The 27641-nt window shown below is 38.6% G+C and overlaps 1 protein-coding gene across 2 annotated transcripts; it reads right to left on the bottom strand.

Moving 5' to 3' along the window:
* Positions 1–2: 2 nt before the first annotated feature.
* Positions 3–27636, bottom strand: PEX1 (peroxisomal biogenesis factor 1). 2 transcript variants are annotated; one of them, XM_089533219.1, is made up of 24 exons: positions 27437–27636; positions 22985–23128; positions 22404–22487; positions 22108–22222; positions 21253–22022; positions 19532–19651; positions 17880–17997; positions 17406–17506; positions 16208–16299; positions 14829–14961; positions 13918–14014; positions 13406–13576; positions 12499–12653; positions 12155–12344; positions 11249–11415; positions 10169–10303; positions 8880–8944; positions 8533–8675; positions 8292–8395; positions 6537–6713; positions 5070–5300; positions 3109–3306; positions 1087–1217; positions 3–302 (listed from the first exon to the last, which is right to left on the bottom strand). In XM_089533219.1, exons 1-24 carry the CDS (start codon positions 27548–27550, stop codon positions 221–223), a joined length of 3837 nt encoding a protein of 1278 aa, XP_089389345.1. In that variant the 5' UTR covers positions 27551–27636; the 3' UTR covers positions 3–220. The 2 variants fall into 2 exon arrangements, with proteins under 2 accessions (XP_089389345.1, XP_089389346.1); XM_089533220.1 differs by lacking the exon at positions 27437–27636 and adding an exon at positions 26917–26985.
* Positions 27637–27641: the final 5 nt, after the last annotated feature.

Genomic DNA, 27641 nt, shown 5'->3' with positions numbered 1-27641 from the left:
GCTAATAATGTCTCAAAGATTTTAATGTAGGTATTCATGAAGACATAATTTGAATACTAAAATTATATAAAATAATTTACAACAATTAATTTCAAAGAAATCTATTATTTGTTGTCATAGTGTTAACATACCCAGAGGTATAAATTTTCATATGATTTAGCAATGTACTCTTTGCTATGAAATTTCTCGGTGATCATAAGAACCACAATATCAACAGCAGTTAAGCTAATGTCACTTTTTGTCCTGGTTTGATAGTTGCTCCACTGGGTCCTTTCCTCTTTGGATTTCGAAAATTCTCATAGCTAAAAAAGTAGTGGAAAAAGAAAGGAGGAGGAGAAGCAGCATATTAACTGGAGAAATACATTTTGAAGAAGAATAGCGAAACGTAATTATACACCAAATGGTAAGAAAAACAGTGTCCCTTGTGGGCTAACTGGTCTATTTGGCACAAACGTTTGAAAGTAGCAGTAATTTTTAGAAAAGAAGACTTTCTTCAGATGTTTTGCCGACACCCAGGAGAACTGGTTGCAATAAGCACTGTAACAATGACTGAGATTAAAAAGTGATTTTTAAAAAAGAAGCAATAATCCAAATCAAAGTGGGAAAACTACTAAAGTCTACAGAAAACTTAGTAAGAGAAAAAAAATGTGTTTAAATGTTTGCTATAAATGGCAAGTTTGAGCCGAAACAAGCTTTTAAAAAAAAAAAAACCTGAACTAGCCAAAACAAAAATCAAGATGTTGTGGTTGTTGTATAAATGGTTCTATTACAAAGTGGAAAACAAGGAAAATGTCTTGGTATTTTGAATACTTACCAGTTAGGAAGTGTTTAGGAAAAGGTAGAATATACAAATATAAATTAACAACACACATGTAACGTATATGTTTTAATCTATCGTATACCAGCTGACTGTGAAAACTAGGCACTGTCAACATAAGCTGAGGGCGCGCTGTATTTAAGATGCGTAAATCTTTCAAATGCAAGTTTTAGGTGCTTTCACTATATAAAAATGCTTTTGCTTCTACAATGTTTAAGAATAAGTTTAAAAAAATGCTTTGTGTAATTTCCTTTACAAGATGTACTTACAGTTCAGCAAAATGTTTCCAGTCATCTTGACTAACAGATGGTTTTGTATTTGCAAGTGCAGTCATTAGGTGAATCTGAGTAATGTTTACAGTTCTCTTGTTTAGTACTGATGAGCTGGGAGTGACTTCCTCCTAAAAAGCAACCACATTTTAAAAAAAGTACTATAAAAGATATTAAGCACACGCACAATCCCCCCCTCAATAGTCCCAATGACTCCCTCAACATTCTGCCAAACAGTTCTTTTCCTTCCTTCAATACTTTCACCATCACTTAATGTTTGCCCTGAAAATGTGCACAAATCATCCAATTAATAAATAGCATACTTTCCTGGCATCTCATCTTATATAAAGAAACTGAATGAATTAGCCTGTCAATGTGGGGGGGAGGGGGGGGGGAGAGATTTCTGAGAAACCCATTATAACAGATGCAACAATCCAATGCATTTAGGGGGCATCAGGGGTAAGCCTGAATGGCAGGGACTGTTTTTATTCTTCTACTTTTAAAATGCCATGTACTGTTGTGGCGTTATATAAATACATGATTATGATGCCAATGCTAATAATAATGAATTAACAATAATCTTGTTAGAGCAGTTTTTGAATACAGTCATCCTTCTTTTCTCACGGACTTGAGGTCTGCAGTCTTTAATATTCAGAGGCGACCTCTGTTATTTTCCCTGACATGCAGACACAACCCCATTCAAGCCCATGGGGCTTGAATATAGGTGAGACTCCATTTTCACGGGGGGGGGGGGGTGGGTCGGAACAGATCTCTCACAAAAATGGAGGGCCAACTGTACTTCCTCCCTTGTAATTGTGATTCAGTAACACAGGGAAGTACACCAAATGATTTGGAATCCTTTTTTATCTGAGACAGAAACACAGTTTACTAGCTTGGATGGATACAGAAGCACGCCGGAGGTATGAGGGATTTGGAAATACTGACATGAGCAAACGGGACACATTGGACCCAAGGTTGTTTTTGCAGCCCACTCAAGGGTTCCCACACTCCCAAAAGGACAACTGTTGTTGCTGTTGTTGTTAACCGTTGTTGATCTCAACTCATGGCAACCCTGTGGATGAGACATCTCCAAGACTTCCTGTCCTCCACTCCTCTGCTATGTTTCTTAGCACCATTCAAAGCCCTTGACAGTTGTTATTAGCTGCTTCTTAGCGGCTCCCCTTATCCTCCAAGGTGTGCTAAGTGGTCTGAGATGAGTGTGCTAAGTGGTTTGAGCATGGTGTGTGTGTGTGTGTAAATAGACCCACAACTTCAACAAAATGGGAGTTTTAGCCCCCTGAAAGTTTGGATAGAGGGTGACACAAGCCCCTTGATTTCCAGATTACTTCCTGGAGATGAGTGTACTTAGTAGCCTTAATCATAGCTTCATATGTGTATTTTGCATGCTGAGAATTCCTCCCTATGACATAATTACCCAAATAAGGGGCATGCCAGCTATTACCATTGTTCGTTGAAATGAACACAACAGAACCAAACTATAATCTTAAGAAATCACAGATTGCCACTATGAATGTCACAATAAACTACAGCTAATTATGGTTTGTATAGAGCCAGCTTGTTGTAGTGATTTGAGCAGTGGATTACAACTCTGGAGACCAGGGTTCAAATCTCTCAGACACAGAAACCCACTCAGTGACCTTGACCAAATCACACTCCCTCAGCCTCAGAGCAAGACAAAAGCAAAGACAAACCCCCTCTGAATAAATCTTGCCAAGAAAACCCCATGACAGGTTCACCTTAGGGTTGCCACAAGTTGGAAAAAATTTGAAGGTGCACACAACAACAACAACAACAACAAATTGTAGCTTGATGTGATGCCTAACTAAGCCAATGTTTTTATTATCTGAATGTTTCCAGAGCCTCTTGGGTTATGCTTCTTCTGCAACTACAAATTTTGTTAGAAAACTTTTGCAATAATGACTGTTGCTACTGCTGCTATTGAAAAAGTGTAATAAGCCACTGTAAAAAGTAAGAATTAACATGTAAAAATGTCTTTCATACTCCATTTTTGCTCCTGTAATTGGCCTTGATAGTGTTTATTTCAGCCTTGAGTTGCTCTATCTGTTCTTGATTCAGTTCTTGATAACCTTCCTGTAAAGTTGTTCTTAACAGTGGGGCCTGAGAGGATACTAAATCTTTCAGGGAGATACTGGTTAGATCATGACTGATGGAATTTGGTCCCGAGAAACACTGAGAACTCTGTAGAGACAAAAAAGGATATATATGTATATGTATATACTATTAACATTCAAAACCCCTTGTAGCTACAGGTACAAATGCTTTCAATAAAAATCTTCACTACAACTAATACATTATGCAAAGTGTGAAAGAGAAAGGAACTGAACCCTTCCCACAAGGCATCTGACTCCATCCTAGCCTCTGAGGGGGAGAGAAAGGTAGGCCTTCCTATCTGGCCTCACTAAAGGAACTGAACCCTTCCCACAAGGCATCTGGCTCCATCCTTGCCTCTGAGGGGGAGAGAGGGTAGGCCAATGCCATCAGGCCTATCCTTAAGATACAGAGCCCTCCATCTGTCCATCTGCCTTGGTCCAGGCCTCAGAGGGAGAGAAGAATGCTGGACCTGATCCCCTTCCCCTCAACCATTCCCTTCTCCTTTTCTGTCGTGTCTTCTTAGATTGTAAGCATGAAGGCAGGGAACCATCTAATTAAATGATTTTATGTACAGTGCTGTGTAAATTTACAGTGCTATATAAATAAAGCTTAATAATAATAATAATAATAATAATAATAATAATAATAATAATCTAAAGTGGATCATCAAATAAAAAACCTTTAGCAAATGTTGTGTTAATCAGGCAAGATATCTGTAAAATGGAAACTCTGAATTGTGAGCATTTTCCATTTTCTGGATACTTGCCATTTATAGAGATTCAATCGAGATTTGTTCTGGAGAGTGTAACAAGAAGAAAGGAAGGTCTGGGAAAGAGTGAGAAGGAGGCATCTGTGAAACTGTTTTCCCTTTCTTTGGTTAAAAAAAAAGAAAGAAAGAAAGAAAGAAAGAAAGAAAGAAAGCACATGGAACAGGGATGGAGAATAATTCCACACTGTCTAATTAAATCTCTTGTTGTTTGGGTACATTTGAGTTACACAACTTTTTTATCCACTTTGTTCACAGTTGAACAAAATGAGGAATCAAAATAGTGTCTTAAAGTAAGCTGTAACTTACATCCTTACTATTTTCCGAGGCAGATAATAAGAGTGACTTGCATGATGTAACAGACCATGTTTTACATTTATCTAGTCAAAATTAGTATCTTGTCAATTAATTGAAACTGATTCATATCAGCGCCAAATCCCTAAATTACTTTAAATGCTTTGATGTTTTCTTCTGACTCCACAGTACCAACTCTTTAGCAATGAATTGTGGTAAATTACTAACATTGGGTGTATTCTTCCCTGTAGCATTCACACAATGCCTTCTAGGACCCTGCCATCTCCACAGTAGCAACCAATGTATCTCATTTTGGCTATTTACCATTGTAGTTTTCTTGTGTTCACAAGAAGAGTTTATAAAGAAACAAACCAACAAATCCCAAATGAATTTTCTGGGTTTTTTGTTGTTGTTGTTGTCCCAGCCATTGTAATGTGATTTACAATTAAAGGAACAGATTTAAATACACAGAATTTTCTTTCTGAAAACCAAAAGAATCAGAACAAAAATATTCCAAGAAATCGACGGCTTTTTGACATTGGAGTGCTTTTTATCCAGGCCAATAGAAAACACTGGAATAAAAAAAAGTCCCATCATTTTTCCCTCCTCAAAGAAAAGCTGATCCAGAGAACAGACTTAAACATCCTAATACCACATACCTGGATTTGTTTCTGCAAACTAGACTACCCTGAGATACATCTGAATTTGGTTACAAAAATGTTCCAAAATCTAATTGTGTTTCTTTTAAATTATGGGGGAGAAGGTCAACTGGTAAAAAGCAGCAAATTACCATTTCTGAAGCAGTTCCATTGCCAAGCTCTGATTCGTAGGAGCTGCCAAAGTAAAGACGATATATGTTGGACCTTGGATCTTCAGGAAGCAGCTCACACATCTCGAGGGAAACTAAGGATTGTTCCAAGCCTCCTTCTCCATCTCCTGCAGAATCATCTGACCCACTGCTTTGGTTTAAGAAAACCATTGAAGATAAACTGAGATCACTATCTGAGCTAGAACCTGTGTCCTTGGGGAGGAAATTAATAAAATTAGAATTTCTAAAATTGTAAAATTCCCCATTCCAGTAAGCCCAGTTAGCTCCCTCACCACTTGAGGCAAACAGTGAAGACCTCTTTGGTTTCACTAAGGGTTTCCATGGTCTTAGTTATTTTAAGATAGTTTCTATATCTCATTTTTAGTATTTTCTTTTGTTCTGAACTATTTACTGTTGTTCCAGTTTTTAGCAGTGTCCCATGGCACAGGCAGTAGCATCCCAACTGCCAGGACCCAGATTCTTTATAACTACCATTTCATGAGCAAAGTACACATAAAGAGAAAGAAGAAACTAACACCCAACCCAGTTCCCCCATAACTCTCTCAGCAGGAAACCGTATATACAGCTCTCTTAGGACAAGTGTTAAAGAATTATACGGGGAAGGAAAGAATCTTCTCCCAAGAAATGAAAGTGCTGCATGGGGTGTAACAACTATCTTTAATAGCCCACAGCATATCAAAAATTTGGTAAACTGGAGATGTGAGCTTGACCTAATCAGGGAAACGGGAAGTAGGGACAGCTTTCATTACTCAAATTTTGCCTGCTCGCCAAATCTCCCCAACAACCTTGCCATGCTGGAGGCAAAAAAGAGGGAGCTCATGGGACCGGAATCCACGCAGTAAATGCTACAGTGGGTCCCCACTTTTAGATGCTATAGCAGGCAGCAATCTGTCATATATTTTGTCATATCCACCATCACATGAGATGTTCCACCTGTGTCCTTTTTGTGATGGTAGCATATCTAATGATTCAGGAGGGCTTCCGCTAAGAACGTATATTTCTACATAAAGTATAGTTTTTGCATAAGATTGCATCCTAAAGGATGGAGGAATAGCTGACAGAAACAATCAGGAATGAAGATTTGAAAGTGAGGAGATGTCTTATGGCACATATGATATTGCATGGGATTTACTGTTCAAAGAATAGACACATATTCTTGAGCATACTAAAAATAGATCTTTGGACTCCAGCCTGCAGCTATATTAAAAGGCTCAGAAATCAAAATAATATTATGGTAACATTAATTACTATTACATTAAGGAACAGAAAGGTATTTCAACTTCTCAGTGACAAGCTCCCAGAGTTTACCAAAATGCAGAGCATTTTAGGCATCTTTGTTACCACATATCTAAGATTTCCAGCCAGTGATAAACTTTAACAGTATCAAACCTATGTTTAAAAAAATTCTTTAAATGCCAATACACTTACCTGTGGCAAAGATGAACCCAAATTAGCATGCACTGCCTCTAGCTGGGCATTGTACAATAAAGCTTTGAGGTCTGCCCCTGTGAAATTCTCAGTTTTTGTTGCCACATCTTTAAAATCTACATCATGTGCCAGAGGGAGAGAATGACTCAGTGCCTTTAAAATTTCAAATCGTGAAGCCTAAGAAAAATAAAAGTAATAATGATACTAAAATACAGATTTTCTCACCTTTACATAGTACCTCACATTTTGATTATCAGCCTGTCTTGTGATCTAGAGTAAGAGGAAAGGGTGAACCTAAAATAGCATGTGAAAGGACACACTGAAGTAAACAAACTGTTTTTACTGGAAGAATATTCTCTTGAATTTTCCATGCACTTTCAAGCATCTTTTGCCAGTCACAGGAGCTTGCAACTTTAATGTGTGAGTTTTCAGGAAACCTAATTCTGAGTCCACTCCTATATTTTGCATTTCCTCCTACATTCCTACAGAATACATACAGCAATGGGGTAGCCTCCATGCCCACCCAACGCTCCCAATCTCTCCAAAATGGCAGTAGTACTCACAAGAGGCAGTAGCCTCTGGAGTGGAGTACTGCTAGTCACTTTGCTGTGTTTGGTAGCCTTTTGGAGCCCACTCACTTAAAAAAAAAAACTGCCACTACTCAGGGCAGACCCTCTGAGAATGCTTCCTAAAATGGCTTTAGTATTCAGCATTCAGAAGACAGGCCATCTAGGGCAGGGGTTCCCAACTTTTTAGACTCACAGAGCCCTTATTTCTATGGCTGAGCCCTTAAGGTCATACAAGTTAATGATGCTTTGGAGTATATATAAGAATTTCATTCAATTTTTATTTCTTTCATTTTCCTGGAGCGGCCGCAGAGCAACTGGAAAATGCATGCTGAGCCCTAAGGGCTCCTTGGAGCATAGGTTGGGAACCCCCGCTCTAAGGCATCTCTGGAAAGTCATCCAAAAGATCTTGGATGACATTCCAGAGATGGAAATCTTAGATCTTAGAGGATTTGGAAATAAGACCCCATCTGGGCTTCAACCATGGGAGATCTGTGCTAAAAGACCCCGGCCACAGCCAAATTTCCCATAGCACCTCCTGAAGGTCTCCGGCCTCTACTAAACATTTTATGAGTAAAAAAAAAAAATGCTTAACCTGCATTTGAGGCCAGCTATGAAAAAAGGGTGCAGTCCTTATGATACCTTCATGAGACCAATTACCACCACCCCTGGAATAGCACTAGTCTAACTGGGGGTGCTAAGGGTGGCCAGAAATTATTGCAAAATGGAAGACATTAGACCCCAGATAGCTTGCCTCATCAGTATTCCAAAACAACTATCTTCTTCATCACAAGATACAGATCAGGATAGGTCATGCTAAAGCCAGCAAGATGTGAAACATATTGATTTATATAGTTCAACAACTCTGACATTGTAATCTGCTCAATATAGGTTACTGTTGACTTTAATTATTGTTTTTTGTGGTTGGTTCTTTAAAACAGAGGTAGACAACTTGTGGTCCTACAGATGATGTTGACCTGGAACTCCCACCATCTGTCATCATTGGCTAAACTGGTTAAGGGTGATAAGAGTATATTCTCTTGGATACCTCTTTCCCACAAGACAGTGTATTATGCTTGTGCAATCTCAATAACGAATAACAAAGAACTACATCAAATACACATAGAAGTGTGTGAGACCTAGTTAAAAGAATTATTTTGATATTTGGTGAAGTGTTTTGTTTCTTTACCTGATCAGGAGGTGGACAATACAGACATTTATCTAATCGACCAGGTCTCAGTAAAGCAGGGTCAATCAAATCAGGACGACTAGTGGCTGCCAGTACATAAACGCCTGAGGAAAAGGGAATAAAAACACACAAAAAACCAACCCATTTAAAACTGTTAATAAAAAAAAAGCTTACTGAATGTTTTCTAAGAAAAGACAGAAGTGTTCCAGGCACAGACAGAGAGAACATTTAAAATAGTTACCTTCTAAGCTTTCTATTCCATCTAGCTGAGTCAGCAGCTGATTAACTACTCGGTCAGTTACACCAGTGTTATCATGACCTCGCCGAGGAGCAAGAGAATCAAATTCATCAAAGAAAAGTATGCAGGGCTTGGCTGCCTGTGCTCTGTAATCGAAGGTAATTAAGAAGGAAAGAATGAATAACTCCTGCCAAGGCGAAGCATGTGATATTACTGACCCCTACTATTTCACACTTCTCTATAATACACTCACTAAACCTATTACTCTCTAAAAGACATAGTAACTATTTTTAGCACTGATCATGAAAATTAAATCTAGCAATCAAGAGCACAATATATCTGGATCCAACCTGTTAAATATATCTCGAACTGCTTGTTCACTGGCTCCAATATATTTGCTGAGAAGTTCTGGTCCCTGTAAGATACAACCATAATGACAAACCAGGCCAATTAATTAATATTTATTTTAAAATAATAAAAATCAAATGGAATGGATGGCAACATGCCATTTTTAGGATAATTTAAAAACAGGCTTCCCAAATAATAAGGCTTCTGTCATTTCTTCAACGTAAGAATCATTTGGTAATTTGAACCTATAGAATATGTTAATATACTTTATCAATGAATTGGAAAAGGCAAACACACAGGAGTACAAGTAACTGAATTCCATTATAAGGTGCTCTGGTAAATTTGGCCCAGAACACACGAGCCAAATAAGGTGGCTTCCACCCGCTTTAGGGCATGCACGCTCCCAAAGCAGTTGGAAGTTGCTCCTGTGGCACCTGAAGGAGACTGGTGCCACTGCAAAAAGGAGAGGAAATAATTTGGCTCTTGGCAGTGATGGCCTGGCACCATGGCGGCAGGCCACTTTGGAAGCAGGCTGTGTGATTGCTGCAGTCCTGGCACGATTGTGGCCAGAGCAGTCAGAGGCCATTCCTACAGGGCCGTCTGTTTTGCCCCACAGGCACAAAATTAATGCCGCTTTGTCTGAGAGATTATTTCACTGAGAAGTGGAAATAAATTTTCCTACATCTGTGCCAGATAAAGACTACATCCAATGATATATCTCTACTGACAAGAGGCTATTTTATCTGCCATAAGCTTTAGCCAATGAAAAGGGACAGAGGGGATTCCTGCAAATATCCCTTCCTTCTGAAGCTTTCCCTCGACTTGGTATTCCAAGGTTCATTCAAACCTCTGAGGGAGGCTGAAGAGAGCTGCAGGGGAAAGGAGAAAATCAGAGAAAATTGGCCTCCTGTCCCTTTCTGCTCCTTGTAGAGTCCACGAGATTAAAGAGATTCCCATTAGCAGATGAGACACAACCAGATAAAATTCTGAATGGAAACTGATATTTCAACAACTTCTCTACGGCTGTTGTAATGGCTCTGATTGCAGACCTATATAATTTTGTACTTTAGCCTTTCATGCTATTGTTATATTCAGAGGCATCCACCTGACAGATTTATATGCGCATCACACAAACCAATCCAGATTTTAAAAAGCAATTTAGGTATCTGGCATGATCGTTCCTGGAAAAACCCTTATAGCATATACGTTTTATACTGGATCTTGATCCTTCCCAACATGTTTTTAGTATTACAGTCACTACATCACAATCTGACAAACCTCAATTTGTTACCTTGACGCTGATAAAATTCATTCCACTCTCTCGAGCAACTACACCCGCAAGTAATGTTTTTCCTGTTCCTGGAGCTCCATATAGTAAGATTCCAGTTCTCTGTCGTATGGGTAAGTTTGCAAATAATTCTGGATACTGAAAATATATTAAGTCATCAAAAATTGTTTCTGTTGTTTAAAAAAGAAAGCTGTTGGATGTGTTTGAGCACTGCTAAGCTTTGCTATATTAAAATGTCTTCCTACTTTAAATAAAATATGACAGTTACAATAAGCTATACTTTGTAATATCAATTCTAGCAAAAACAAAATTTGTAGTATGATTAATCCTTTAATAAAATAAAATCCATCAAAATCTCTACAACTATGCTTCTTTTAAGATGCAACTAAAAAGTAACTTCTCAACCCAATGTTTGCATTTTCCCTCTTGCGATCCTGCCCTCCCCCTACCCTATTTGCCAGATTCAGGGATATCCTGCATCTATGTGAACAGACTGAATAGACTGCAGTTGTGGTAATGTTATCACCACAAAACTATGAGTTATAGATTGCAAAGCCTTGGAATACACAGAGAGACTATTCTTCTCCTTTATGACTGACACAAGACAGCCAGATCTCCTACACTATACATAAACTTTTTATGACCTGAATTTCATGATCCAAATTTGAGTGCTTTTGTCTAAATACCCCTCTACTGTTGCATCTTTCTCTTTTCTTCAACTCTACACACTCCAAAGGGGTGGTATGATTTTTGCCCTTTAACAGTGGCAGCTGGTGACTTCTACACTAGTCTGGCATTTAAAAGAACTGTTCAAGGTTCTGAACCATTTGCTGCCCCACTGAAATGGAAGTCAACAGCTGCTATTACACTTTAGCATACTGCTTCTTTTGCTGTTTCCTTCTCCTTTAATATCCTCCAAATCCATTTAAAGCTGAATGAAGAATAAAATTGTGGCCCTTTTAGTTGCTGTATCTTCCAACCCAGACTTCTGACAACCAACAATCTACGTTCGTAACAATAATCTCAATATAGCAAACAAGTATTAAGAATGTTTTTGCTTCTTATTACAAATGCAAGAAGTACCTTTGCAGGTAATTGGATAGTATCTGTAAGTACTTGCTGTATCTCCTTAAGGCCACCGATCCGATCCCAGCCGAAGTCCTGAGGTTTATGGAGGTTAATATTTCTTAGAGATGTTGGAGTGAAATCTTGTAAAGCTTTTTGGAAGTCTTTTGTTGACAGAATCAAATCTGATAAAGTGGGTAAAAACATTAACTTTGCGATATTTTAAGTTGCGTTACTACAGTATGCAATATACATAATGATCCTGAGTGCTTTGCAAAGTAAATGCTAGTCCAATAAAGTCCTATTTAAGTCTAATTATTGCATTCAATGAGCCTTACAAAGCAAAAAAACCCAACCAGAATCGTAAGAGCTATTGCTGCAGCACAGCTAAGGCAGTATGACAATTAAGATTATCCCACTTGTGAAGACATCTATGTATGTGGGTATAGAAGATATTGTCACTTTCAGTTGAGAAGAACTAGAGAATCGTGAAAGGACCACTGAAATCACAGATAAACACTGCCATGCTAGCTCAAAATGTGTTCACAAAATATGTTTAACTTCCACTTCAAGTAAACAGTATCACATAATACCAATAACTATCCTATTCCCCAGATAGGACATCAGTAGATCCATAGAAGATCTGAAATGAAACACAGGTTTTGACTGCATCAACATCCACAAACAGCAGATTTGAAGCATAATCCTATACACATTTAAACAATTTTACTGGTGCATTCCAACTGATCCATACTTTGGGGAAGGAAGGGCTTGCTGTGTTTAATACGTTTAGACCCAGATAAACCAGATATCTCTTAAATTATTTCACTAGATTATATAGTAAAAATATTGTTTTATAATGAATTTGTAAACAATATGATTGAAATAAAGTGATGGAACAAAGTCAAATGAAAATAATCATACCGTCTTTTTTACATGTTTCCTGGCTAGAAACACTTGAATGTATGGCACGATCAACTAACATTGTCAAATCTCTAGCTACAAATCCTTCTGTTTCCTTTGCAATTAGATGGAGATCCAGATCACAGAATCTTTCTATTTCTGAGTCAAACTTATTTTTTATTATGGATTTAAGTATTTCATATCTTTGTCCCTGGAAAGAAAAGCATAAAGCAATTCAGCTAAAAAGAATGGTTTAAAAACCAAGGAAAAACTAGGTTACATTCTAGTTAGAAGGATCTAATTCTAATTATAAATTGTGGATACAGATCAAAACAAATTTATACCATGATCTAAACTGATTTTACCTGATCTGGAGAGCGAATATGCTGGAAACACTGAAATATGTGAAATCCTTGTGCAGAAACAATGGAAGAATTTAGTGACTGTTCAGACAGGCTTGTGGTGATGAGTGCAATCAAGCTGCATGTGGAAATAACTTCTTTTATCATATCTTTCAAGACTACAACCAGAAAAGTGAAGGAGTTCAGTTTATTGGATTGATGATCATATAAAATAGCAATGACATCACTGTTTGTTTTCTCCACAAAGAGAATCTGTTTCAGTGAATGTCTATTCCAGTCAAGTGTCCATTCCACTAAACACTATATGTGTTTGCATTAATTGTATGAATGACTTTAAACTCAAATCTAGAACTATTAATCTTTAATAAACTAAAAACTTCCTTTTATGTGTTGACTTTTGCATGTTTTCATTGGTGACATAAAATATAAATTCTAGCTGTGCCACAAAATGGTCTATGGGTATAACTAAAGCTAAGTAGGTCTGGAAAATCATCTGGAAATGCATATCACTTTGAGTAACAAGACAGAAAAAAGTGAGATATACATGTCATTAAAATACAATAAAAATAATTATGAATTGAATTACTAATGTCTTTGACAGCTCTAGAAATATTCTGTGTACACACAGAAGATTGTTTAAACTAAATCTACAGAAATAAATGAAGGAAACAAGTCTGTTTCAAGATTCTACATATATAAATCATAGCTTGATTCTATATTACTTACTGCTGACTTAAGAAAATATTAAAGCTTGATCACTGTTTTTCTGAAGGTATAAATGCCACATTCTGAACTATTAATGGTAAACACTGGGTAATGATCAGATATAAAAGATGTCAAATCATAGTAAACCCTAAACAAATGAGTTTGCAAAAAATAAAGCAGCAATATCTATATAGTAAGCTATTACCATGAGCAAGGCGAGTACTCTGAACTACTTCAGGACTGTTCTCATGCTCTGGAACAAGAGGAACCCCAACTATGTGATCAAGGTCATCAAATAGCACAACAGATGGTTGTCTCCACCTTGCCTCTTGAAAAGCTTCTTCCAGTTTTTTCCGTATATTTTCTAATCTTTTTCCTGAAGCACAAATATATGAAATTGAAAAATGAAGCAGTTTCTAATGCAATGTATGACTGTACAGGAGTATGAATAGACTCTTGCTCTTTTATAATCCTGATTAGATTCAGAAAGTTTAATTATTATCCTTTTATAGTTCTTCCTTAGCAAAGTTTAAGCTATGAAGATTAAAGCAGTGGGGAAGGATGCAGAGTCAAGTTCAAGTCCCTGCAACTGTTTGGGTAGTTTTGGACAAGACAGTGTTTCGTAATAAAATAACTCTTCAGAGCTTTTGGAATAAACAAATGTGCTAAGAATAGTAAACTACTTTGTAAACTGAAAATACACAGTTGTACACATACCTCTTAAAGCTTTGCAATCAACTATTTCCACATGAGAATCCAGTTTATCGTATGCTTCTTTGCAAATAGCCTTTGCTATAGTTGACTTGCCGCTTCCCTGAAAAATAAATTAGGACTAAAAACTTCAAAAATGAAGTTACTATCCTAGTTTCCTAAGAAAATAATGATCAGAAGTTAATTCCAGACAAATTCAAATGAAATACATCCATAAGAGTCAAGAATCTCTAGAATGCAATAAATGCACATTTTGCAAAGGATTCACCTGAACCAGCAGTGGTGGTGATGTCAATCAACCCAAAGTCTATTCTTAGCTGTAAAATTCTCTTCTTAGATGTAGCCCAACTATTCTTACCTGCAAACTTTATTCTTAGTTGAAGCCCAACTAAAGCTGTACTGAATCCAAACCACTCTTTTTTCCCAAGAAGGAAAATGTCTGAGAACTTTAAGTTTCTTCCAGCTATCCTGGGAATTACTTGTTACATAAAGAGGGTTATTGCACAAGTGGAATATAAAGATATATTTCTTTATATAGGCATTAGATACATTTCACCAGTTTAGACACTGTACTATATGAAAGAGAGCCAGCGTGGTTTGGGTGTTGGACTAGGTCTCTAGAGACCAGAGTTCAAGTCCCCACGTGACCTTGGAAACCCACTGGGTGATTTTTGGCAAGTCACACTCCCTCAGCCTCAGAAGATGACAATGACAAACCTTCACCAAACTAGTCTTGCCGAGAAAACCCCATGATAAAGTTCACATTAGGGTCACCATAAGTTGGAACAACAACAATTATAAAGTATGTATTCTTTATTTACATTTTCAGTGAAAGAGATTAGAAACAAGTGATGTCTTATAAAATGGACAAATAGGAATAAATATATTTTGGGTGCAGAGAAGTGGCAGATATTTACCCTTGCTCCAGTAATTAAAATACCTCCACTGCGTAGTCCAGCAGATAAAGGGGCTAGCTTTTGAGACAGTGGCCGGCCCAAAAGGCTGTGTGATAGGTATCTGAAAGAGGCGGCGCCTAGATTCTCTACTCCTCTGTAAAGAAAATGTTAACAAAATTAAGAAGTAAACTCTTTTTCAAGGAAATAAAATTAAGTAATTCTGAAGACAAGGATGATATTCAAAAATACATTTTAGCTCAAAACAGTCCAAAATGACTTATTCTAAGTTAGGAGCCCAATTCTTCCCCATTTCTGGCTACAGCAAACCCACTGAATATTTACCTAATAAATTCTGTAGCCCACTGCACATATGTTCAGAAAAAACAATCAGATTTGCACAAACTGTAAAAGAAGGGACTAGTGTGCCAATCTAGTGTTTGAGTATGCTGCCTTGGAGCGGTCTGAATCTCTTGTACTCACTGTTGCCTGCCACTTATCTGATTTCTGATTTTGCCTAACTTTGTGTGAGCAAAACTAAATGTGTATTTAAATCTTGATTGGACAAGACTCCAGAATGCTCTGTTTAACTACAAACCTACTTATAATGTACTTGGTCAATGGTATTATATTCTGCATTTTATTTTGCTGAGGCAGGACTCTTTGGGTAGTAAGGATGATTGTCATATTGAAAAGCCATGGCCGCGAAGCATGAAGAAAGTGTTAGAAAAATATTCCTTTAAATAATATTTTGATTGACAGGTGGCATCATATCCTGTGGGAATGCCATAGAATGCTGAGTCAGATCACATGACATGATGCAAACTCTGTAGAGGTTGCATCATGCTGTAAAGCACCAGGTGATGACTCATAACCAATAATGTATATAAGTGGGCAGGGAGACAGGTCATATGTGGATTGGTGGGTTGTTGGATTGGTGTGGGTTGGATGGCTTGTGGTTTGGCTTGAATTGAAGCTGTAAACTGATGTACTACAGACGGAGAAGTTGATGGGAGTTGGCGAGGAGAGTTTGTAAATATTTGTATATATTGCAACTCAAGATAAAAAAACCTCAAAGGATGTGGATGAAATCAGCAGTATCTGTGAGCTGTTTTTTCAGTGTGATAAGTGGCCAGTGCATTGCCAATACTTATATCTGAATTTTTTGCTTTCGTACTCTGCTATGTTAATGTTGAGATGCAACTGAGTGCATCGTCCGCAGATTGCGCTGAAAGTAGCCTTCTGGAAATGGCTGTGAGTTCATTAGAGAGCCAACAGAAAGAGCCAGACCCAGCTTAAATTACTGCTTCCCCACACTGAAAGAAAACTTCCAATTTTAACTTTTTTTAAAAAAAAATTGTTGACTTTTTCTTCTGGTTTATGGTATTATCAAAGTATCTCACCCTAAACAGTTCAGATTGAACCATGGAAGAAGCTTTTCAAAAGGTTGTTCACTACCATCATTAGCTACCGAAGTCACAGGATTTACCAAAACCTGCACAAAAGAACATAGTTTAAGAGTGGAGAAAGTAATTGGAGAGAATATTTTCTAGTTACAATCCTATATTTACTTCTCTAAACTTTATTAACCTCAATGGGAGTTTAACCTCTGGGGAGACATATATAGGACTGTACTGTTACAGTGTGGCTGATGAGGTGATAATGGCCATATAGGCGGGTTACAAACCACCACTTGGGACGTCCTCAGGACGTCCCAGTTTAAAAAAGGGGCGTCTCTTCCAGACGCCCGTATTCCTGTTATGGACTCTGTCCGTAACAAATGGCGGCGGCCGTTCCACACGGCCGCCGCCATCTTGACGTAACGGACGCTGTGCGTCCGCACGTCACACGGCGCTAATGATGTCGCGAGTGCGCCATTGGCGCGCCGCCAGAAGAAGCTCCCTTTTGGAGCTTCTTTTTTGCTCCGTAAGGGAGCTGCGCGGTTTGGCTGCGGCGGCTCCCTCGCGGAGCAAACAGCAGCGCCGGGAGACCGCCGCAAAGTGGCGGTTTGTAACGCCTCATAGTCTAGTAAAGATCAGACTATCAGGTATTGAAGATAACATCAGACATAGTTCAAACAGTCAGAAATGACATGGAGTTTTAAAAAACCTGCATCTCAAAAAGCAGACAAGTACACCAGGTTTGCAGTGAGGCTAGATCTGCGAACAAATTTAAACAGTAAGACAGAAAAATAATTCAAATTACAGTACCACATCTGAAGTACTATATAAATTTCACATATCATTGTATTATTAACCCCTCTGGATTCTACCATTTTCAGTCTACTGACTCTATAATGATGAATAAACCTGTCAAAAAAACTGCAAATCAGAAAATACCCCCCCACACACAAAGAATAGATGATTAGAAGTTTATTTTGAAAGTAGTGGGACAGCCACTTCATAATTTATTCTCTGAAAGTCTGAGAGATCCCAATATTCAAAGATGAAATGGAATTTATTTAGAGAATGTCATCAGAATTTTGCCATAAAGCTTCATGCTATAAAAAAGGCAAGAAAAACTAACATGAAATAAATCCTAAGAATAAAATGATATTTATATAATTTAAACTACTGAATACCTGAAAAAAGTAATATTTACTTGTATATTTGTCTTCTGCAGCAAGCTAGGATTTAAGATGAAAGTGTCTTTTGCTTTTTCCTCTTCAGAGGTGACTACACTGAGGACAAAATCTTCCATACCTTTCAAAACACAAATGCAATTATTAATTTGCTTGTGATAGAAAGTGAAATATCCCTATTTTATGGCTTTTCAGATATATTATACAAAAACCCCTATAATAAAATCTTTTTTAGTATTAAAAACTTTAATCGCATCACTGAATATCTGGTGTACATCAAAGGGTAACAAAGCCAATTACATCCATTTCAGTTCCAAGCTGTAACACCAGAAAATGTTGAAAAGCAGGGGAAAGGGGCTGAATACTTCTGGAAGAGACCACACTTTGTCTATAGAGCTTTACTGCAAAGCAAAATGGAAGTGTCAAAAGTGAGCTGAGCTGAGACAACCAACTCCATAAGCATTTAGGAAATAGAACTGTAGAGCTTTGCTTACCATCTTTAAGAGCTAGTTGTATATAGCTTGTGTGTCCTATTATCAAGGGAAATTTGATGTAATCCTGTAGCCACAATGTTAAGGCTTTTTTAATGTCATCTTCACTAATATCTTCATTCTAAAATGAAACAGATGAGGATTGTTAGCACAATAAATCTTCCTAGTCTTTTTACACAATAGATATTTGTTCAAAAACCCAAGGGAATGCTAGGAAAAATCATTATCTGAGATTTTACCAATAATCCAAACACTAAACAAAAGATTCGTTTCCTGTTTATTACTTGAGGAAAATACGTATTATTAAAGTCAACAAAAACAACACTACCGTAAAAAAAATATCCACTTAATTTTTATAGGGCTAAGTTAGAATATGCATAATGATAACTGAAAATTCATCAATGATCCCCAAACACACTGCAGTTGCAAGGTAGTAGTGACAGTTATGAACCTTTCAGGTCTCCAGCAATTTGATTCCTGTGCATTTCTGGTGTACCAGGAACCTCTTCTTTCAAATGCTAGATTTTGTACTAACTCCAAAGGTAGGAAACTAGCTAGGAGGCACCTGAGCTGAGAATTTTCTATTAATAATCCCATAGCTCTGTAATTATTGAAGTTTCTAGTCTTGTGTTTTAACACAGCAATTGGCAAGGGAGTTTCAATCAGCCAGAGGCATCAAGAGATAGCCTGCTGTGTTTCCAGCCTTCCTGCCATTTCCAGTCCAATGTCTGCTCTTTGTCCTTTCTAGTCTAAGCTTTTCCAAGAAAAAAGAGGAGGGAGAGACAACAAACTGCCCAGCTACCTACAACCCCACTTTGGAAAACTAAGAGAACAAGGGTTGATGAATTTCTTGCTAATGGTCAATTCACATTTAAAATACCAAAGGGAGAAAATATTTTAATAAATGGGGAGGTGATATATAAATTGAAAGAAGAAGATCTGGTTTGGTAATATTTGGAAGGAGAAGAAAAAGTATGATCTCCATTGGATATTAATTGGGGGAGATCTGAAGGCTGAGGAAATGGCATTGTGTGTGCATGTGGAAAGAGACAGAGAGAATGAATAACGATGGGGGGAGGCGGCTTGTGCATCAGAGACAATAAAAATATGGATGGCCTCTGAACCTGTTAAAAGCTGGCACTTTAAAACATTCATCGAAACATTTAAAGCATAGCTTTATTTGAAGATGAACACTGAACTATCATCTGCAAACAAAATGTCACTGAAATGCAAATCTAAACACACTATAGATTTGTATTCTGCTTATGAAAAAGCTTAAGCATAGATTAAGAAGTATTTTGGAATGCTTGACTTTGGTACAGACAGACCAAAATAATAAAGCTGCTTCATGTCACTTTGGAGGTATGCTGTTTAAATGATGCATGTATCCTAAGAAGCCAGAAGCCATGCCAAAGCCTCACTCTAGTCCTAAGGACTGGAGCACAGTTTTGGCACAACTTCTGGCCTCTTAAGATGCGTGTGTCATTTAAACAGCATACCTCCAAAGTGCCCTGAAGCTGCTTTATTTTAGCCTGTCTATATATGGGCCTTTTGTTAACTTTTGTTTAATTAAATATGAAGTTTCTGAACTATAAACAAAGAACAAGATGCTAGAAGCAGCTTAACAACTCACAGACCACCAACCACAAACTCACTAAAGTCTTTTCGGTATGTAGTTTTAGAGATGTTGGAATTTTAGGGTCTGAATTCACTGAGGTAATTCTGACAGCTGCATGCATTTCTATTTGTAGTTTCTTTCTCAACTTTTCAGGTATCTGAAATACAAAAACAAGATCTGTGAAAGAATAAATGTGCAAGAACATTTTAATAATGTTATTATTATTATTATTATTAACCTTGAGACATTTCTTCTAGTACTACATTTGAAGAGCAACTTAATTATTTTCTAAATATATTTAAAGATTCCAATAATATTTGAAACATCAACAGTTTTATGGATACTCATACAGGTGGGTCAGTGACTCTTATTCTTCCCTTAATCAGGACTCTATTTGCCAAATTCTGTTTACACAGTAATTTAACTACAACTCACAACTTGCATTTGGTAAGCACAAGCTGCAAGAACTTTTATCAGAACCCTGAGTATGGAAGTCTCACAAAGTGAAGATTCTAACACTTTGTCAATTTTATTATGTTGAATATATAAACATTAACCTCAAAAACTTCAGTTAGCTGGAGGCAGAAGTATTTGGCTTACAAATACTATAAATGGCTTACAACTATTTGTTGTAACTGTGGTTTGGGAAACAGACTCTCTTGAAGTCAATTGAGCTATTCTAAGGCCTGTTACAGACTGCCAAAATAAAGCTGCTTCAGGTCTCTTTGGAGGTATGCTATTTAAATGATGCATGCATCCTAAGAATCCAGAAGCTGTACCAAAGCTGCACTCCAGTGCTTAAGAATGGAGTGTGGCTTTGGCGCGACCTCCGGACTCTTAGGACCCATCCATCATTTAAATAGCATACCTCCAAAGAGACCCGAAGCAGCTTTATTTTGGCAGTCTGTAACAAGCCTAAGACAACATTGGGAGTTCACACCTTAACACTAAAACCCTAAAGATCCTACCTCTCTGCAAACCAATCCCAACCCATTTTAACTAATTTCACCCTCTTTGTATCCCAGCACAGAAAGATGAGAGAAAAAGTTGAACAAAGAAGGAAAGAGACAGAAGGAATGTGATATTCCATTAGAAACAAAGAAGGAACATATCGGGGGAACACACTGAGAGTAGTAAAAAAAAAAAACCACCCAGGAAGACAACACACATGAAGAAATGCCCTGTATTTTCTTATCCTACTCCTACTTTCTTTTGCCAGCCCTACACCTTAGCTGGGTCGCTTTGCTCTTCTGTGGCCATGCACTCCAACTTATCTTTTTCTTTCTATTTTTTAAAAAAATATTTTTAAATTTTCCTTTCTTGTCAGTCAGTTTACTGCTTAGCTACTTGGGGCAAATTTTGGTTTGGAACACAGAAGCAGATAAAGAATAATATTTCATTCCACTTCCTCTTCCATCTCCGTATAGTGTTCCAGCCTGGTAGCCCAGGTTACAGATCCAGCATAGAAAAGTAAATACACGAACTTTCTCAAGTGCCCTCTCAACTGTATATACTTTCCAAGGCTGAGACTGTTCCCTTTCCATTTCCAAAGGAGGAGCTGTGAGCAGGTGAGGGCAAGAGCCAAGAGAACTCTTTACAGCACCATTATACTTGTAGGCATTGCACTGAAGAACCCAGCAGTAAGTCTTATATCTATGGGAAGGTATTTTAAATAGTAATATTAATCAGCGAGCAAATTTTCCACATTTGACTTAAAACTGATCCAGTTCTCCTGCAGGTTTCTGAAATGGGACTAACCCAAACTCTCCCAATATGTATTTGCTCCACGTTGGTATTGCACATTATGGTGCTCTTTAGATCCTCAAATCCACTCCATACTATTTGTACAATAGAAATTTCATTGGATTCTTGACTTTTACTGAGGCTGGATTGTTTTTGATCTCCTGCATTGATCATCTGCTTTTCTTTGTTTGATAGTAGATTCTGCTTTGACTCTTGGTGCTGTTGTCTTGGAGAAAGCAATTTACTCATCCTTCCGTAAGATATTTTGACACTGGAGTCTAATGGAGGGAATTCTAGGTGCCATGGAAAAACATGAATAGTGTTGTAATTCTGAAATGTAGATGCTGCCAGTGTAGTTTGTATGCTGGGGGGCTGAATGTGACATACTCTGAATATAGAATCCATATGAATCAAGTTCAATAGGCTGTCTTTGACAGAATCCAATTGACCAGTACCACAAGAAGCCTCTTGTTTCTTGTCTGAAGAATAAGAGAAAATACTCCCAATTAAATTCCATATGTTTGGAAGGACATTTGCACTGAGTGCTGCTTTTGTCTCTGGCTTTTGCTCTTGAACTCCCATACTTAAATTAGTTTCTTTGGCACCTAGTTCTTTGGTAGTTCCTCTTGTTTCTAACTTGGTTTTAGAAACAATGTCCTGTAAAATGTCATTTTTTTCAGAAGGAACCATGGCAGGGCATTCTCCATGTTCGCGCAATTTAGGCCGTATGAAAAGCTCTGTCCGAGCTTCAAGTCTTCCATAAAGAGCAGCTGGTTTTAGAGTAACTGAAATTAAAGGGAGAAATTATGAATATACACACTGACTATGATTATTCTTTCTATGTTATAAAAGGGTTGTATAAATACTTACCAATCTGGATATAAATACAAGTGTGCTGTTCAACCCACACTGGGAAGATAGCCTTGGGAAACACTATTCGAATTTGATCAAGAAGGTGGCTTTCAAGTGAGAAAGCATGGAGCTCCTACAATAATTTAAAAGAAGGTCAGGAAACATTTAATATTATACTTCATTTGTGTTTGCATGTACAAAAAGAAAGTTTTGTACACAGTAAACATTATGATGAAAAGGAGTGGGGTGAGAATGAAGAAGACCAGCATGTTTTAAAACATTAACAAATCTAAGAATTGAAATCATTTTATTACCAATATCTCCCAATCATCTGCTGAGAGGGGTTCCACTTCTACTTGCTGACAGGACAGAACTTGAGAACAGGGCTCGAGGAATATCTAGTAGACAAAAGTACTGTCAATATTTACTGAAACAAAGCACTGGCAACAGTATAATTCTGCTAACGAAAGACATTTTGAGGAAATATCAAGATGATGGCAATGAGAATGAACCACAAGTACTTGACATGCCAGACCTGTGCTGGCATCATTAATTATGGCTCATTTATTTCCTTGTAGTGTTGTTTGTTCTGTCTCTCCCACCTCCCAACGTGGAAAACCTACAAGACACTTTCCAGGCTTTCTCAGTTTGAAAAGCAATTTGTAATTCACCTCAGAACACTGATAAAGAATAAATGGCTAGTAAACAAAATACTTTGGTATATACACACTTATTTTTGCTCATACACTCCTCATGCAAGCCTATGCAAACTGTTCTTAGATAAAATAATTGACAGTATTTAAGAAGTAGCTAAATGGAGAACAATAATTATGAAATTTGCATAATTTCACATCCTAATAGCAAGCCTGCAAAAATAATATTCTGCATTCCAAACCTGTTGCCCATCGCTGATGCCAAGTTTTTCTGCTAGCTGTCTGTTTATTTCAATAATGTTGCCACCATATTGATGACAATGCCGAATTTCTGTCCAGCCCAGGAATATGGTCTGATTGTCCCAGGAAGTTTTCACAGCTTGATCCTGTTAATTCCATTTAGAGAGAGAAAAAGAAAGAAATATTAACATCATGTAATCACTCACAATTATCTGTCTGGCTATCAGTATGTAAGTAAACAGTATGACTATAACTTATTCAGTACACAAATGCTCATCTGCAGAGTATTAACACTGCCCAGAATACAACCTACTGTTGTTAACATCCCAGGAGAGTTTTTCCTATGTATTTACTCATTTGCTCTGAACCTTTCCTCTGTTGTGACACACATACAGATTCTTTCTCTCAATGAGATTCCCCATCCCTTTCAGTGATGGGAGCAGATTCATGTGCAAAAAAGAATATCTACCTCCATCACAGCCTTCCATTGGAATAAACAGGAAAAAAGATGGCATGTTGAGTGTAAAAACATGATTTCACCTAGTTTGTGAAAATCTACATGCATGGTGAGACGAACTGTAGTTGGAGACTGAATGATGAAGCAATAGTGAGTTGCACAACTGTAACCATTGCAGAAAGTATGGTGGGAAGCTAAGAGACTAGCACAAAAGAGCTTTCCGGCCCTGTAACAATTTTGATATAGTGTTCTTTATTATTATTAACCTTTATTTATGAAGTGCTGTAAATTTACACAGCGCTGTACATACAATCTTTTTAGTTAGACTTTCTGCTTAGAAAGTTTGGCCACCCCTCAGATATTCCTTAAAATGCTCAAAATGTGAAAAGAGTTTTACACTATCAAAAATTCTGAAAGTGATACATTCTCACCTACTCCCACAATGAATGGGAAATGTTGTCCTCTTTTCTTTGCCCCCACAGCGTGGGGGAAAGTATAGTCCATAGGCTATATGTGGCACCTAAAGCCATTTTTACAGGACACGGCTGCACTCTCTCAAATTTTAGGGATCAAAACCTTTTTTGCCCTCTCCAACAGCATCCTCAAAGTCTCTGGGAGTTCTGCTGACCTCATCAGGTGCTCCCCACCTTTTAAAGGCTTGGATATCACTCTGCCTCAGAAAGGCCTAGAGAAGGTGAAGTGGGTAAAAGGCGACCAAACATAGCTAAATGGGCCAATATCCTGTATGAACTAAATAACTATGCCTGTAAAATGCTGCAGAATTTTCAGAACTGTACGATTTCTTGACAAAACAAATAGATGGGAAAATGCTTCCTGAATGCACAATGTTTACATGTCACAGACCCAGGGGAGGCCCATAGTCCAAGAAGAGTAAAATCTAAAGCAATTTCAGTTGTTCTCATGCGAGACCTACGTCTATAAAAAATTATGTCTTAATTTGTTTGCTGTTATGTTCTTTCAAGTCATTTCTCACTTATGGTGAGCCTAAGGTGACCTTATCATGGTGTTTTCTTGGCAAGATTTATTCTGAAGAGGTTTGCCATTGCCACCCCCTGAGGCTGAGAGTGTGACCAGGGTGGGTTTCATGGCAGAGCTGGGAATCAAACCCTGGTCTCCAGAGTCACAGTCAGCTTCGGGGTGCTCTGGTGGCGTGACATTTACATGCAGCATGCCACAGGAATGCCGGCTCAAAAAGGAACAGCATTTTGGGCCAGCAAAAGGATGAGTTGGGGCAGGGGCATGCAGTTGCCACAGGCCCAATCCAGCTTTCTCAGGAAGGCTTCAAATTGCCCCTTCGGGGAAGTCTCTTTCACCCCTTAGGCTTTGCATTAATTTAAGAACTATTCTATAGAACTAGTGTGACCTGTTTTTCAGAAATGTTACAAAACTGAATTTTTCAGTGCAGTATAGCAAGACCTGTAACACAATACAAGCTAAAATGGAAGAAGACAACCAATTGGAAAGCCAGAAAGGTAAAGAAATATGTCATGTCAAGTTTACAGCTCCTGTTATCTTTCGGCCTGTGAGGGAGAGAATAGGCTGGCCCAGCGTCATCAGGGGCTAGCCTGAAGATAGAGCGCCCTCCCTCCATAACTGTCATCTTTTGGTCTGTGAGGGAGAGAATAGGCTGGCCCAGTTCCATCAGGGCTAGCCTGAAGAAGAAGAGCCCTCCCTCCAGTCCATCTGCCTTGGTCCAGGCCTCAGAGGGAGAGAAGAACTGCTGGACCTGATCCCCTCCCTCCTCACCATTCCCTTCTCCTTTTGTGTCGTGTCTTTTTAGATTGTAAGCCTGAGGGCAGAGAACTGTCTATTATCCCCTCTGTTGTAAGCCGCTTGGATTCCCAGTGATTGGGCAGTATATAAATAAAACATGTTATTATTATTATTATTATTATGTTACTATACTAGTGGGATGAACAACTGTGGCCTTATTGATCAACAATGTGAATCATGTAGCTCTCCAGGTACTGTTGATACTAACCAGTGGTGGGACCTGAAACTCCGCAAACTGTGGAGGGTTGCACAATTCCTACCCCTGCTTTAGGTGTTTTTGGACTGCAATCCCTGCAATTATTCATCATTGTTATGCTAATGTTGATATTAGTTATAGTTCAACAACATCTGGTGGGCCAGTGCTGCCTATCCCCACTTTTCTAGCTCCAGGAAAATGAAGAATTTCTATTTGTCACTACTAGTTTTGCAGTGGCAAACAAAACAGAACAAAACAACCCTTATACTTCAGGCCATTCCACTTTTTGCATCATTAATGAAGGCATTCAATGGAGGTTTGTTTCATTTTGCATCCTACAGTGTGAAAAGTCACATTCATAACATTCAGATTATGGGCTTCCATTCTCTCCACCCCCAGATCTTTACTGTATTGGATTATTGGGTTCAGCTCTTGACCTTTACTGTATATGACAACTGCTTTTAAAGATTGGTGTAGTAGTTTGATTGTTGAACTGTCACTCTGGAGACCAGAGCTTCAACCCCCTCTCAATCATGGGTGACATTTTTTGTGGGTTTTTTGGGCCATGTGGCCATGTTCTGGATGATTATTCCTGACATTTTGCCAGCAGCCGTGGCTGGCATCTCTCTCAACCTCAGAGGATGGCACTGGCAAGCAAATCTGAAGAAACTTGCCAAGAAAACCCCATCGTTGATATAGGGTTGGCATTAATAACTATGGATCAATCACCGTACAACTAGCAGAAAGTACTACAGACCTGGAACAACTACTAAGAAAGATCGAAGAAGAAAGTACAAAGGCAGGCTTACGGCTCAAGACAAAGAAAATGAAAATAACAACCAGGGAAGATCTACACAAATTCAAACTAGACAATGAGGAAATAGAAATAGTATTTTTTAGAATTTTACTTATACCTAGAAGTTAGAAATTATAGTGTTGAAATGAGAGCAAAGGTTGCTATTCCAGATCATGTCAAATGTTCTGTTTTGGAATGTAAACAATTTGGAAATGGCTCCTAACATATAATTCAAACCCAAGTAAAAGTAAGTACTGCATAAACAGTGTGAGGACAGTGAAACAAAACATATAATGGTTTGATTGATGGGTGCCATGAGAGATAGAGACGTATGTCAGGTGTAATATCTGAACATCCAATGAATGTACAGGGGTGTAACTGTTTAATTCAATGCAACCAACGAAATGCGATTTGTGGTTTCCTTTGTTCAAAATGCTATAAAAACTTTGTTCACTTTGAATTCGGGGGTCCCAGTAATATGGAAGAATTTCCTGCTGGGAACAATGCTGCAGCTAAAAATAAACACGACCAGTTAAGGACAACAACAACAACGGGTTGTCATAAGTTGGAAAGGACTTGGAAGGCACAGCACCACAACAAAAAAAGGCTGCTTTGAAAGAGAATTAGAGGGTGGTGTTGTGGTTTGAGCACTGCACTCTATGACCTGTATAAGGGGCAGGCCAGCTATTACCACTGTTTGTTGAAATGAACACAACAGAACCAAAATACACTCGGCCCTCCGCATTTGCGGCTTTGACTGTTGTGGATTTGGTTATGTTCCCTCTAGGAAGATTTGGGTCTTCCAGCGCAACTCTATGGTCACCTCTATGGTCGCACTGAAGGACCTAGAGAGGACGCTCCTCTAGGCATCTGTAGCTCCTCCAGCACAATTCTATGGTCAGTGTCTCGCAGGTGTTGACCATAGAGTTGCACTGGAGGACCTAGAGATTCCTAGAGAGGTTAAAACCGTGTTTCTGTTATTTGCGTCCCCCCCCCCCCCCACATTAACGGGGCCCTGTGCCCCTAAAACAGGGTCAGAGGGCAAGGGCTGCTGTAGGGCCTTCGGCGTTGCCACGGCAACGAGATGCCAGGCTGAGAATAAGGGGCAACAGACGGGGTTCTTGGGCTTCAAGAACAGGGCTGGTGGTCACATGACCCTCGGCGAAGGCCCGGATGAAGCCGCCCCGCCCACTCCTTCCTGACTCCTGTACCTGCTGCAGACGGAGGCTGGAAGCCAAGCCAGGCGGCAGGTGCAGGAAGCAGTCCCGGGCGCCGATCAGGGAGACGCTGGCCGCGGCCACTCCAGGCCCACCCGCCCCCCACATGGCGGACCATCTGCTGCCCGCCTCAGGGCTCCCATCCGCACGGCCCACTTTTCCGTCCTTCGCCTGTGATTGGCTGGGGAGGTTGGGGCCC

Source organism: Sceloporus occidentalis, unplaced genomic scaffold (assembly GCF_023333645.1).
Source record: "Sceloporus occidentalis isolate IW3139 unplaced genomic scaffold, rSceOcc1.0.p SCAF_7, whole genome shotgun sequence".
Taxonomy (NCBI): domain Eukaryota; kingdom Metazoa; phylum Chordata; class Lepidosauria; order Squamata; family Phrynosomatidae; genus Sceloporus; species Sceloporus occidentalis.
Note: the sequence above shows the minus strand (reverse complement) of the source record. Positions and strands in the feature narration are given on the sequence as shown.